We start from the raw sequence: 13,354 nt of genomic DNA on the forward strand, positions 1-13,354 counted from the left end.
AGGGGTTCAAACGGGTCTGCAGTTTAGATCATTTTGTCCTCTCTATACCGAACATTTTACTCACTACCCCAACAACAATCCCTACTACAAAACACATAGCAACATCCGTTTCAGACTCAAAACTGGTTAGCCAGCGCTCACCAAGCCATGATTTTTTGTCAAACCACGTAATCATTGTACGTACCTGTATTTACCCGTGATTTTTCTTTTTGCATCAGCCAGAGAACCGCTCCCACAACGGAGAAAAAAGTTTTTAAAAAGCAACAAATCTTCAAAATTTCTCCAAAACTCGTCGACTTTACGTCTAAGTTCAAGTTATGAGCTACTCAAACTTAAGAGTTGCTCTCGGTCGGCCATTTCATTTTTTTTATCAGATTTCATTCCCCAACCCAGTAGACATTTGAGATAACTGAGATCATTAGCTATTCATATAACTTGAATATGCTATTCTAATCTTATTCAAATTAACCGCGCAAGATTCAAACCTATTGGATATCACTGAGATTTAACATGAACTTTTAGTAACATTCATATGGTTTCATATAAATTTTACACAACTAAGCGAAGTGCGATCCATATGAGAAATCTAATGAATACAAAAGACATTTTCATTTCAGTGTAGGTGAACTAGCCGGTAGCCGAAATCACGCAGACCAATATGACAACACTTCCAAAAGCCCTTTAGTGCTTTTAGTTTCCAAGCCGAAGGTTTGCCTATGTCAGTTTAGTCCAATCACGAGCTGGTTCAGAATTGGTTCAAAACAAGGGACAGAGCTGGCGGATCCTATCCTAGGGTAATGCAATGAGGTTGATACTAGTATCCAGTACATTGAGGGTAATGTGGGAAAATTTTCTCACTGATGGGCAGTCCCTCAAGCCACAAACGTCAAACCGCAACAACAACAACTCCATAGAGAAATTTCAGTGTGGAAACTATTTTGTAGTGTCGACAAAATTGGAAAAGTATTATGGATAGTCCTGATAACGTGGACGCGAATCGATTTTTTTTGGATTACTTCAAAACTCACGTTGATCACAATGATCCGCTTCCCATTAGGGTACCAGGTTATAATCTGATAGAAGAAGAAATGTCTGGAGAGGTAATTAATTGGGCTCAAACCTACTTGTTACAAATGTAAGTAAATATTTCTGCTGTCACTTTTCTTTCAAATTCTTTTATTAGAATAATGTAATCAACAGTACTATTATTTCACTACTTGCAGCTAGCCTGAAATACCAAATAGTTCGTCCAAATGTATCTCATAGTTTAGCTAACTTCATTTTAGTTTAATATATTACTAATCGTTTATTGCTATACAAACACTGAAGGAGATTACAAGTAGTAATCGAAATACCGGTATCTGTTAAATAGTGAAGTGCAAGTGCATTTAACTATAAAAAACATAGTGGAATTAAATGGAAGAAAACCTTTGAAATATTAGGTACTATATAATATTAAAAGATGTTTACTTAACAGTATTTCTTTGTTTATTATTTCCAATAAGCTTATTAACATAATTCGAACATATTATTAACAAGAATCATTACTCAATTTATTCGTCATTCGGGAACCTCATGTGAATAAGGATCAAACTCATTAGATGACCTTTTCTAGGAAATGCCCGCAAATTCTGCTTTCACCTATTGTCAACGAGGTTCTCAAAGAAACCAGGAACTTATGCAAAAAAAATCCCAAACAATGTGGTTTTGATGGATATGGTAAGTAATTGTGAGCTTGTAAATTCCATGATACCAATTTAAGCTATTTTCAGCATTTAACCCGTTGAAGCTAAGCACAGTTGTAATATGTCATGCAAACACTGTCTGCGAAGGGCTGATGGATAATGCCAAACTGAACGAAATTCTATCGATAAGTTCTGCATCGATTTTTAACCATATCCCTCCGTATTGTGTCAAAGCGATTAAAAACACACGGCGAAAAATGGAAGACAGAAATACGTGTATTAGTGATTTTAATGGAATGTTTCATACTAAAGATTCCGAACCAACTAGCTTTTATGGAGTATTTGACGGGCACGGCGGCCAGGATGCCGCTGTTTATACATCCGCACATCTTGGCTATAACATTGCCAATAGTACCAAATACCCCAAAAACATTCTTGGGGCAATTAGGGAAGCATTTTTAAAAACCGATGAGGACTTCATTGCCAAATCTGAAAAACATGTAGGTATTTTACGTCCTTGCCCTAACAAAGCACATATAACTAAGCTACTGTACGTTTAATAAATTATAAAAAAAAATCTGTATATTCAATACAAGCTTATATAAGAAATTTTACATTTGTTTTGCAACTTTTAGGCAATATTCAGTGGAACAACAGCTTTGGTGTGCCTCCATAGGGCAATAGAGAAAAAATTGTTTTTCGGGTGGGTTGGTGACTCGCAGGCCTTACTGGCTTGCGAAGGAAAAGTGTGTCAAATAATTTCACCGCATATTCCATCAATTGAGGTTAGCGCAACATGATACTTTTACTGAAGAAAATGTTATGCTGAGATTTATGTTTGCAGAGTGAAAGAATCAGAATCGAAAATACAGGAGGCGTTGTTGTCAACTGGAAAGGTTCATGTCGTGTCAACGGATTGCTTGCCGTATCCAGAGCAATTGGTATGTATGCATGAATAGTTTGCTTGATTTTTGTCGTTCACACATTTTACAATCAGTATCAAATAATTAACGTAATAGAAAAAGATGTTTATGTTTTCTTAATGATACGCTTATGTGTGTACCAGCATTGTACCTTCAAGAACAAAAGCACTGATTTTGACCGCTAGATCGTTTAAAAATACAGTGGCGCAGCCCTTCCATCCAAAATTAATTGGAATGAAGAAAAAATGGGTTGGTAATGTCATAGGCACAACCTCAATTAAGTAGAATTTTCCTTCTAACTTGTGCCGTAAATTGTCACCGGAATCTCCAACCAAGCCGTTTGCGAATGAGTTATTTTTCATATTTGAAAAAAGAAATACCATCGCTTTTAGTGTTCTGAAATATGCGAGTACTTTAAAACTGATTATTTGCTACAGGACGATATTAGAAAGGACTGTACACTGTACCTACTTCAATAGTACCATTGACGATAAAAAGGGCACAAAGCGCAAGTTCATGTTGTTTCTTTTTAATTTGTTCGCTAGTATCCGAAGTATGACGGTAAAATACTTTAAATTATTTGTAACTGATGTGGTCAAAATGAAATTATTCCTCTCAAATAAAAGACAATAATTATATCTTGTAGAATGGTTCGGATTGAACACGTGTTTCTTCGACGAATTAACATTTATTTCATCCGACTCGCACGGTGGTTGTTTTACAAGTGCTGAACATTTTCTTCTTCATTCCACCAAATATTGTATATTAACAATATAGTCCACTCCTGTAAATCCTATACGAATCAATTTTACAATATTTGATTCCACTTATTCTTGACATTCACTCACACACACATACAGAGCTCAGCAGTAGAAACAGGGACATCATGAACGCGTATTTTGTTGGCAGGACTTTGCGTTCGAACAGTGCGGCCAATCTACTATTCTATACTACAACTCGGCCAATCCTGACTATTGATCTTCTCGATCATACTCACAGACACTGCAGAATCACTTCCTAGTACAATGGTTACTCAACTTATCCTGTGTTAGTGTTAGTAAAGATCGAGTACCCGCGATCTGCTTTTTTGTAAAAAAAATATTGTCCAGTCTCTTATTAATACTTATTTAGCTACATTGTAAATAAAATTTCCTTCTATTGTTTTTTGGTTCGTTGGTGTACTGGTCATGTAACATAACATCTGGGAGAATTCCTTCAGTACCAGCTGGCGTGTCCGTCTGGATTGGTGTTGGAGAACTGGGTAGATCCAATCCTCAGGTTGTAGTTGCATTAGCCGTCGATCAATCGCTACGAAGACGTTCCGTTGGTATACCCAGATAGTTTTAATTTCGCTACATTGAAGAAGGTGATGCTCGATGCTATCCGTTTAATCAGGACAAATACAGTCGGCTTCGGCTCGTCTATTCAATTTGTAGAGTAGCTCGTTGGTAATTATCTTGCGATGAACAACTGAATACCACGCAGATCGTTGATCCGATTTTAGCAGCTTGTAGTGGATGTGTTCAAATACTTTCTTCCAGTCGCGTAAAGAATTCTCCCTCACTATTTTCGGTTCCTTAGGTTGTTTTAGGAAGCTGCAGTTATACTGGAGCTACGCGTTCTTGCGATTTCGTGAGTTAGAAAAGCAGATTCTTTCACCACTGTTCAAATGTGTTCGTGTTTCCGGGGTATGGCCAGTAGATTTGGGGGATTGGCGTTGTGTGCTAAGAAACTCCAAAGAAAAGGGAGATCTGAAGCGATTTGTATCATTCGATTTGTCAGCAAAGCCTTGGCTTTGATCGATGGTGAATGTAAATTTAACCCTCCTCTGTCTTTAGGAAGTATCAGCGTTTCGAAAGCTATCCTGGTCCATCTTTTCCCGATTCTGTCACGTTCGCCCGAATGACATTCGCCCGAAAGCCATTTACCCGAAGGACATTTGCCCGAATGTCACATAAACCCGAATGTCATTCACCCGAATGCCGCGAACACCCGAAAGACATTCGCCCGAATGCAACATAAACCCGAATGCCATTCGCCCGAATTCCATATACCCGAAAAACATCGAAATGTCAATCGACATAATTTAATTTATTAAGATGAAATACAAATTTTATTACATTTGATGCTATGAAGAAATTAACACTAAAGCTATACCAGTCAAATAGTTAATCCAAGCACCTGGTTTGTATGATTTAACTAGGGTTTCCAGTTTTAGGTCCTTTCGTGAGTTCTTTTTAGACTTTTTAGCTGTTGGTACCGCTTGTAGTGTACGTAAAACATATGTACTAGGGTTTTTCTCTTCAAGCTACAACTGCTTCAACACACCATAGAATTTCCACGATTTAACAAACCGTTCCATTTATTGTGCTAGTCCTCCACATTATTGGAGGTTCTAGGAATCTTTGTCGATACATTTTCGAAAACTGACCACGAAGCGGGGGGCAAACAACGGTTATCGAGAAACTTTTTGATTAGTTTCCTTCCTACCTAAAATACAATTAATCCAAAAAATCGTCGAGAGTCTTTGGACAACTTTTCCTCAATTCTTCGAGTGCCATTGGAACACTTTGATGGCGCAACAAAGCCAAGGCAACAACTTTTTTGTAAATTAGTTGTATTCGGTGATCTTCCGAATATTTTGTCTGATGACCAAGTTGTTTTATTTTTCTGAAAAAAAAACTGGTTTAGATGGAAGAATCATCCGTGAATTAGGTGGAAGAATCATCCTGTCTCGAAATCCAATATTACGTAGAGAGCTATTTGGTATATAGATTCAAGAAATTGCTCTTGTTTGAAAAAAGGAATCAACCCTTATGTTTGAGTATACCGAGCAGACGAGTGGATCAACAGTTTCTTTGCAAACTTATTTGGCATGCAGATCCAAGGATTTGTCATGTTTGAAAGAAGCAATCAACCCCTAATTGTGGGAAAAGAGCTGCTCATGTTGAAAAGAAGGAATCAATCCCTAAGTGTGAGTAAACCGGGCAAACGAGTGGATCACCGGTTTAATTGCGAGGGTTATTTGGTATACAAACTCAAAGAACTGCTCATATTTAAAGAAGGAATCAACCCCTGTGTTTCAGTAAACCAAGCATACCAATGGATCACAGGTTTGCCGAGTAGGGACCTCCACTTCGGTTCCTCGACCTCGGTAATTGTGGCAAAGCCGCATTACACTAGCTTCGTCACATAACATTTATGAGCTACTATTTACTAACGGTGTTGTGCCAAATGGACTTCCACCATGCAAGATATAATTACTAATTTAATTGATTCAATTCGGAAAGGAACATCTTAATATATATTTACCTCGATCGATGGTGTTTCCGAAAGATTTCTTATTATTTTGTCCGGTTTATCACAAGATTTCACCGCTCGAGCTGACAACTGCGTCCTATATGCATCAGTTTGCACCTGAAGAGCATTTGTGGCGTTGGCAACAGAACCTCATTGACGTCGGATAGTACACCTAAAAACGATGTCGCATAGCCACATTGGTCAGTGTAAGGTTGACTAATGTGGCTACGCCACATCGCTTTCTGGTGCACTGTCCGACTTCGCTGCCGCTCAGTCTTAAAACTTAAACTAGCTATAACCCCTATGTTTGAGTAAACCGGGCAAACAAGAGGATCACAGGTTTGCTTATAACTCCGGCGACGGGTGGATCAACGCCTCGTCCAACGGCACCTCAGCGGCTTTGCGCCGCTCCGGATCCTTGGCCTCGGATATGCGGCCAAGCCGCATCACACTAGCTCCGCTGTATCAGCTCACTTGTTATTGTTCAGTTTACCAAACTTTGGTTAAAGATTTCACATTTCCCGCTCGGATTTGGTTTATTTAGGTTAAAATACATCCTTTTGGTGAAAAAAACCGCATTAAAGTCGTACTTCTATCACTAAAGTCACTAAACTAGTCAATTACCGATTTTATATTATGCTTGAGTGAATGTGGTATTCGGGTTAATGACATTCGGGCGAGTGGTCCATTCGGGTTGATGGCATTCGGGTAAATGGTCCATTCGGGTTAATGACATTCGGGTAAATAGTCCATTCTGGTAAATGGTTTTCGGGCGAACGTCATTCGGGTAAATGACTTTCGGGCGAATGTCATTCGGGCGAATGTGATAGAACCCTTTTCCCATACCATAGAAATGATGCAATTCTCAAGATAAACTTTCCGCTATGCTTGTTTGGAAGTGTAATTACAGATGCTGTGTACCATAGCTTCGATGTTATGTAGGTATTTATCAAAATGACTTTTTGTACGAGATTCAGATTTCCGACGTTGCTCATCCACATACACATACAGTGGCTCCTGTTCACACAAAGTTGTGACAAAATTATAAAAAATGGTTTATGTGACTCAAAATTGGGGTTTTAACTAATTTCGGGTCGCTGAATCCATTTCGGCTATCAGTTGTGAAATTCCATAATTCTTTTTTTCGACCACTTTTATGTAAACCTATTTGAGGGCGTTGGTCATTAAAAGGTTAATATACACGTAAATAATAGTATTCAGTCACATCGGATAGCAGAAATTGTTGACAAAACTAGTAAAAATCACTAATTTTGAAGTAATATGGTGTTGTTTGGGCATCCAATTTGTAAGTAGATTTATGAGCTACAGGGCGTCTCCATATGCGTGTTTTCAAAAACCTAGATATAACAACGTCGGCGCAAAAATGCGCAAGATGACCCCTGTTTATGTTGAAAGTACACTAAATTTTGAGTCAGATTCATAATAAGTAACCCATGGGAGACCATCTCAAAAATTTGAAGACGTAAAAAGATAAATTACTGATATGACATTGAATTTCTCAATTGCTTTTTCTTGGCACAACAACAAAAAATCAAAACTACTCCAATCGGTCATGTAGTTCTTGAGATATCGCCATTTGAAGTTCGAAGGTACGAACAATTTTTATTAATCGAATTAAACAGAAATCCTCGACATCACTTGCTTCAATGACTTTTGTTACTCGTCGTGCCACTGTGACACGTTTGAAACCCTCGTAAAACCGCCAGCCCAATTGCGGTCAACTGTGTCGGAGAAGTCTTCAGCAAAATGTGTTTTGTATCTGCAACCACTCATTTTGTGGTGTCAAGTTTATCAAACCGATCCTTATGGCTTTAGTTTTCTTGCCCCAGAAACAAATCCGAATACTTCAAAGGTGTTTAGAACAGCTCGCCCCTGATAGTCACTGCCGAGAAACATAGGAATATCATCCCCGTAGGCGTTCAAAACAGCATGTGGAAATTCTCTGTGCAGTTTATCAAGCAGTGGTTGCAAATAGATTACAAGCAGAAGCATTGATAGTGGATCCCCTTGTCGTACCGATCTCTCTATTTTTATTTCATTTCCCAGTTTGCCATTGATAAGCGCCCTTGAAAAACTGTTGTTTGTACAGTACATTAAAAGGTTAACCAGATCAGGATTAAAATTCATGTTTGCCATGGTGTTTGCCAGGAAGTTGTACTCTACCCTATCAAAAGCATAGTCGAAATCAAAAGCAACCAGCAGTGCATTCCCACGTCTCGCTTTCAGTCCACAACAGCGGTCAAGTATTCGAGCAGTGGCTTCAAATATGTTACGCTTCCCATTGGAGCATTTTTGATGTTTTGATAGCACCAAAGAGAGCAAAGGATTAATTCTGTTTTTAATTATTCTAGCGAATATTTTGTAGTCCACATTCAGGAGTGAAATCGGTCTGAAAGTTTTGACGCTGTTATCGCCTTTCTTTTTCCTTACAAGCATTAGTACTCCGTCAAAGAATTCTTTGGGAGCATTAGAGGACATTGCTTCGTTGATGACAAAAGTAAACTCTCTCTCAATCACTTGCCATGCCTTTAGGTAGAACTCCTTTGGCAAGCCATCGTTTCCCGGTGATTTCCGTGAGCTGCTCGATTTGATTGCTTGTAGAATTTCGCCTGAAGAAATTTCATCAATTACTCGCTGATTGTCCTCATTTTCTCTCGGGATGCGCTGTGTTGGGTTGAAGTTGTCGTTCTCGACCGGGTGCGTGGAAGACTATAAGTTAACAAAGTATTCTTGCACACTCTGGTGTATCGCATTTGGCTCTCGTCACGGCTCACAGAAACGAGACTTGTTACTCCGCGAATTGACAGTTTTCGATAACGTCAGAGAAATCGTTGAGATAAACAAACGAATTTCTCGAAAGTTGTTGACAATATTTGAGCTCTTATGGTGGAAAAAATAGTGTGCAATGGATTTTTGACGTAAATTACACCATAATTACACTAGACACAGGGAATAATCAGTGAATCTATGTGATTATTAGCGTAAATCGGGAATTTAGCTGCATGCGATAAAAAACATATCCCACCGTAATTTTCTGTTCACAGCAAAGGTATTAGACATCGGCATAGCTTCCTTGTGATTTATCAGGTGTCGATCATTCGTTAGCAGCAAACAATATATGAATTTCATGTAATTGTTTTCGCCGACGATTTCCATGACGCGCGCTCGTCAAATGTTTACACTTTAACGAGCTAGCCTAGTACATATATGTAAGCCGTGGGCTCTCGTATTGTATTGTCTCCATTATGCAGTATATTAATCGAGGTTTCGGTTCGTCGGCTCTTCTGGTTTGCTATGTGAAAAATTGATGTGTTTTCTCCCGCTATGAATATTTCGTTCCAACACCGCGTGCGATGTACATAGCTACGCTGTACAGAGAGCATCCGTCCTTTAATGTGATTGATTGTTTCCAGTTGACGGGAATCGCCATAATACCGATTATATTCTGAACGAAGTATGGCGTAGTATTGCACAGTTCCCACCAAAACGAACTGCACAGTATGAATGTGTGATGAATCAAAAGTGCAACTCTTTCGATTTGACATATTGACATAGAAAAGTGTCAAAAACAAACTTCTTATTTTTAGTAGCTGGAAGGTTAGCATGGCTGCCAGTATCTCGGTTTTTACAATAAATTTGATGGAAAAAGTTAATTTTTTGTCGATTTCATATCATTTCATTTTTTTTTATCTTAAATACGTTTATTTAGGCCCAAATGCTGTAGCTTAACGAGGCCGATAATTCATTTTTTTTTTTAAATTACATGTCACATGTTAGTGGGGGAAGGGAAAGCCGTATTTAGGGGCGGCTTGCTCCCCTCTTATGTAAGTAAAGGAAAAAGGTAGGAAGTGGGATACATATTGTGTAATTGACATCGTCGTTTGTTGATTGATCATTGTGGCGGATATGCACACTTTGTTGTAGTGTTGTAGTTTCCAGCCTGTAATCGCAGGGGCGAGGGGGGGGGGGGTCGATATTTCGGATAATTATTGGCACTCTGATGCTGTCATGATGTTCTCAATATCATCTGCATGTGCGGTAGGGGAACATGGGGAGACTTGACCAAGCGCAAAATTTTATTTTCGGCTATTGCGTCTTCTATTCGATTCTTAATTTTTTTTCAAAAATATTTTTATACTTGTTTCGATCCCTTAAGGTAATTTTGAAAGTTTGGAGTAAAAAATCCTTTCCTTGCAGAAAATATTACGTGATTAATAAATTTGCATTAAATGATGTAATTTTTTATCAAACTAATATACCATCTTAATCCTTGTGAAGCAGTGAAATGATTTTACATAAACTGGAACATTGGAATAGTTATTACTAGAATTTGCATGACATTAAACGCAATAACTAATGTTGGGGAGACTTGACCAAGATTTTATGGGGAGACTTGACCAAGTGGCAATTAGCTGAAGAAAGATACAAAATTCCTGATATTTATTATGCTTTGGTATCTACTGTTAATGTTAATCACGCCATAAAAAAATCCCACCTCAAACAAAAGTCTTGATATTTTAGTATTAGTATACAAAGTTAGCAATAGTAGGACGGATTTTGTGACGTGTGAACACGCAATGCAAGCAGTGCAGTTAATCCTTAAAAAGAAATTCATTAAAAAATAGAAATTTATCAAATGCAACTCTTTTATATTTTTTACTGCTACCTAAGGATCTCGACAATACGGAAAAAAAATAATTACAGTATGTTTTATGTCATTATTTTTTGTTATGATTTTTCAACATTCTCTTGGTCAAGTCTCCCCACGCCTTGGTCAAGTCTCCCCGCAATGGGGAGACTTGACCAGAAAAAACGATCACAGAAAAACTTTTGTAACTTTTCAAAAATTAAATTAAAAATTCTGCAAAAAATCATGAAGACGCGCAATAACTTTGCGCATTATATCTGAATGATTTTTGGGGGATTGAAGGCTTTTTTAGAGATTTATGCAGTTTTAACTGAAAACCTGGTCAAGTCTCCCCATGTTCCCCTATGTCATGATGTTCTGGATAGACGGTTATCAAGAAGGGTATGCACCGAAGACTCGTGAAGCACTCGTGGTGAGATTCTACTGTGAATGAGAGAGGGGAAAATGCATTAAACTTGGACATCAATAGTTTTCAAAAAGATATAGATAAGAAAAATATGGGGGTGGTCACGGCTTGCCAGGACGTCCCGGACTGGCACATAGGGTGATCTACCTCGGGCCCGAAGGTAATCTATTAGTTGGGACCTGGCAACACAGTACTCTGCGCACAGCCAAACAACATGCTCGATGTCGTGATAGTGCTTTCCAGGCTTCGCCGCACGGATGGCCTCAATGGAGCTGAGACTATCCGAAACGATGAAGTAATGGTCTGAGGGCGGGTGTCAATGATCCCGAGAGTATACTGAATGGCAGCTAATTCTGCAACGTAAATTGAAGCAAGATCATTGAGTTTGAATGAGGCAGCAAGATTTTCGTTGAAGATACCGAAGCCTGTGGACCCGTCGAGAATCGATCCGTCAGTGTAGAACATTTTGGCGCAGTCGACTTGATGGTATTTGTTATAGAAAATATTTGGGACCACTTGTGGGCTAATATGATCCGGAATTCCACAAATCTCTTCCTTCATGGATGTATCGAAAAATACAGTTGGATCAGAAGTATCTAAGAGATGAGCACGGTTGACGTTATACGTAGATGAATTGGTGTTCTGTGCCATGTAATTGAAGTACAAGGACATGAACCGGGTCTGAGAATTAAGCTCGACAAGCCTTTCGCAATTTGCAATCACCAATAGGTTCAGAATATCGCATCGAATGAGCAATCGATATGAGAGGTCCCAGAATCGATTTTTCAGCGGAAGAACGCCCGCCAGCACTTCGAGACTCATCGTATGGGTCGAGTGCATGCAACCCAAGGCAATACGCAAGCAACGATACTGGATTCGCTCCAGTTTGATGAAGTGTATGTTCGCAGCGGAGCGAAAGCAGAAACATCCGTACTCCAACACTGATAATATCGTTGTTTGGTACAGCCTGATTAGGTCTCCTGGATGGGCACCCCACCATGTTCCAGTTATTGTACGGAAAAAGTTGATCCTTTGTTGGCACTTCTGTTTCAGATACCTAATGTGACATCCCCAGGTACCTTTAGAGTCGAACCATACCCCGAGATATTTGAATGTTGAAGCCTGAGCAATAGTTTGATCCATTAATTAAAGCTGTAGTTGCGCTGGTTCACGCTTTCTAGAAAATACGACTAGCTCAGTTTTCTCCGTGGAGAACTCGATACCCAGCTGGAGAGCCCAAGCAGACAAATTGTCCAAGGTATCTTGCAGTGGTCCTTGCAAGTCGACGGCTTTAGGACCTGTAATAGAGACCACACCGTCATCTGCAAGTTGCCTTAGCGTGCAGGAATTGACAAGACATGTCAATGTCATTCACGTAATAATTGTAGAGGAGAGGGCTTAGACATGAGCCCTGGGGAAGGCCCACGTAGCTAAATCGTGATGTCGATAAATCGCCATGCGAGAAATGCATTTGTTTTTCAGACAACAGGTTTAGCAAAAAGTTATTTAAAATTGGTGAAAGACCATGCTGGTGCAACTTCTCATAAAGAATGTTGATAGAAACTGAATCGAAAGCCCCCTTAATATCCAAGAATACTGATGCCATCTGCTCTTTGTTAGCATATGCCATTTGAATTTTTGTTGAGAGCAACGCAAGGCAATCGTTCGTCCCTTTGCCTTTGCGGAAGCCAAATTGTGTATCTGACAGTAAGCCATTTGTTTCGACCCAATTATCGAGGCGAAACAAGATCATTTTTTCGAATAACTTCCAGCTACAGGACAGCATTGCAATCGGACGATACGAATTGTGGTCGGAGGCTGGTTTTCCTGGTTTTTGGATGGCGATGACCCTCATCTGTCTCCAGTCATGTGGGACAATGTTACCCTCAAGAAACCTATTAAATAAATTCAACAAGCGTCTTTTGGCAGAGTCTGGAAGATTCTTCAACAAGTTGAATTTGATTCTATCTGGCCCCGGGGCTTTATTGTTACATGATAAGAGAGCAAGTGAGAACTTCACCATCGTAAACGGTGTTTCGTTCGCGGTATTGTAAGGCGACGCGGCGCGGTAGATTTTCTGTTCCGGGGCGGAATCCGGACAAACCTTCTTGGCGAAATCGAATATCCAACGGTTTGAATATTCCACGCTCTCGTTAGTACTGTTTCGGTTTCGCATACGTCGGGCCGTGCCCCAAAGAGTGCTCATCGATGTTTCTCTTGTTAACCCGTCGACAAACCGGCGCCAGTAACTGCGTTTCTTAGCTTTCATTAAATTTTTCATTCGCTTTTCTAATATCGCGTACACTCGATAACTAGCAACTAACCCGTCGTTCCGGAAGGTTTTATACGTGGCAGCTTTCTTCGCGTACAC

At 39.4% G+C, this 13,354-nt stretch overlaps 1 protein-coding gene across 3 annotated transcripts in view; it reads left to right on the top strand.

Annotated features, from left to right (window-relative positions):
- The first annotated feature begins 879 nt into the window (after positions 1-879).
- Positions 880-13,354, top strand: part of LOC131682914 (serine-rich adhesin for platelets-like) — a 1,216,708-nt gene continuing 1,204,233 nt past the window's right edge. Inside the window, exons 1-6 of one of the 3 annotated variants that reach the window (XM_058964728.1) lie at positions 995-1,135; positions 1,224-1,442; positions 1,616-1,719; positions 1,773-2,185; positions 2,321-2,470; positions 2,530-2,626. In XM_058964728.1, coding sequence (XP_058820711.1) covers positions 1,838-2,185; positions 2,321-2,470; positions 2,530-2,626 — 595 coding nt within the window. In that variant the 5' untranslated portion in view covers positions 995-1,135; positions 1,224-1,442; positions 1,616-1,719; positions 1,773-1,837. Of the gene's footprint in view, positions 1,136-1,223; positions 1,443-1,615; positions 1,720-1,772; positions 2,186-2,320; positions 2,471-2,529; positions 2,627-13,354 lie in introns of all 3 variants that reach the window. The other 2 variants (XM_058964729.1, XM_058964727.1) reach the window with 2 other exon arrangements.

This window comes from Topomyia yanbarensis, chromosome 2 (assembly GCF_030247195.1).
Source record: "Topomyia yanbarensis strain Yona2022 chromosome 2, ASM3024719v1, whole genome shotgun sequence".
Taxonomy (NCBI): Eukaryota; Metazoa; Arthropoda; class Insecta; order Diptera; family Culicidae; genus Topomyia; species Topomyia yanbarensis.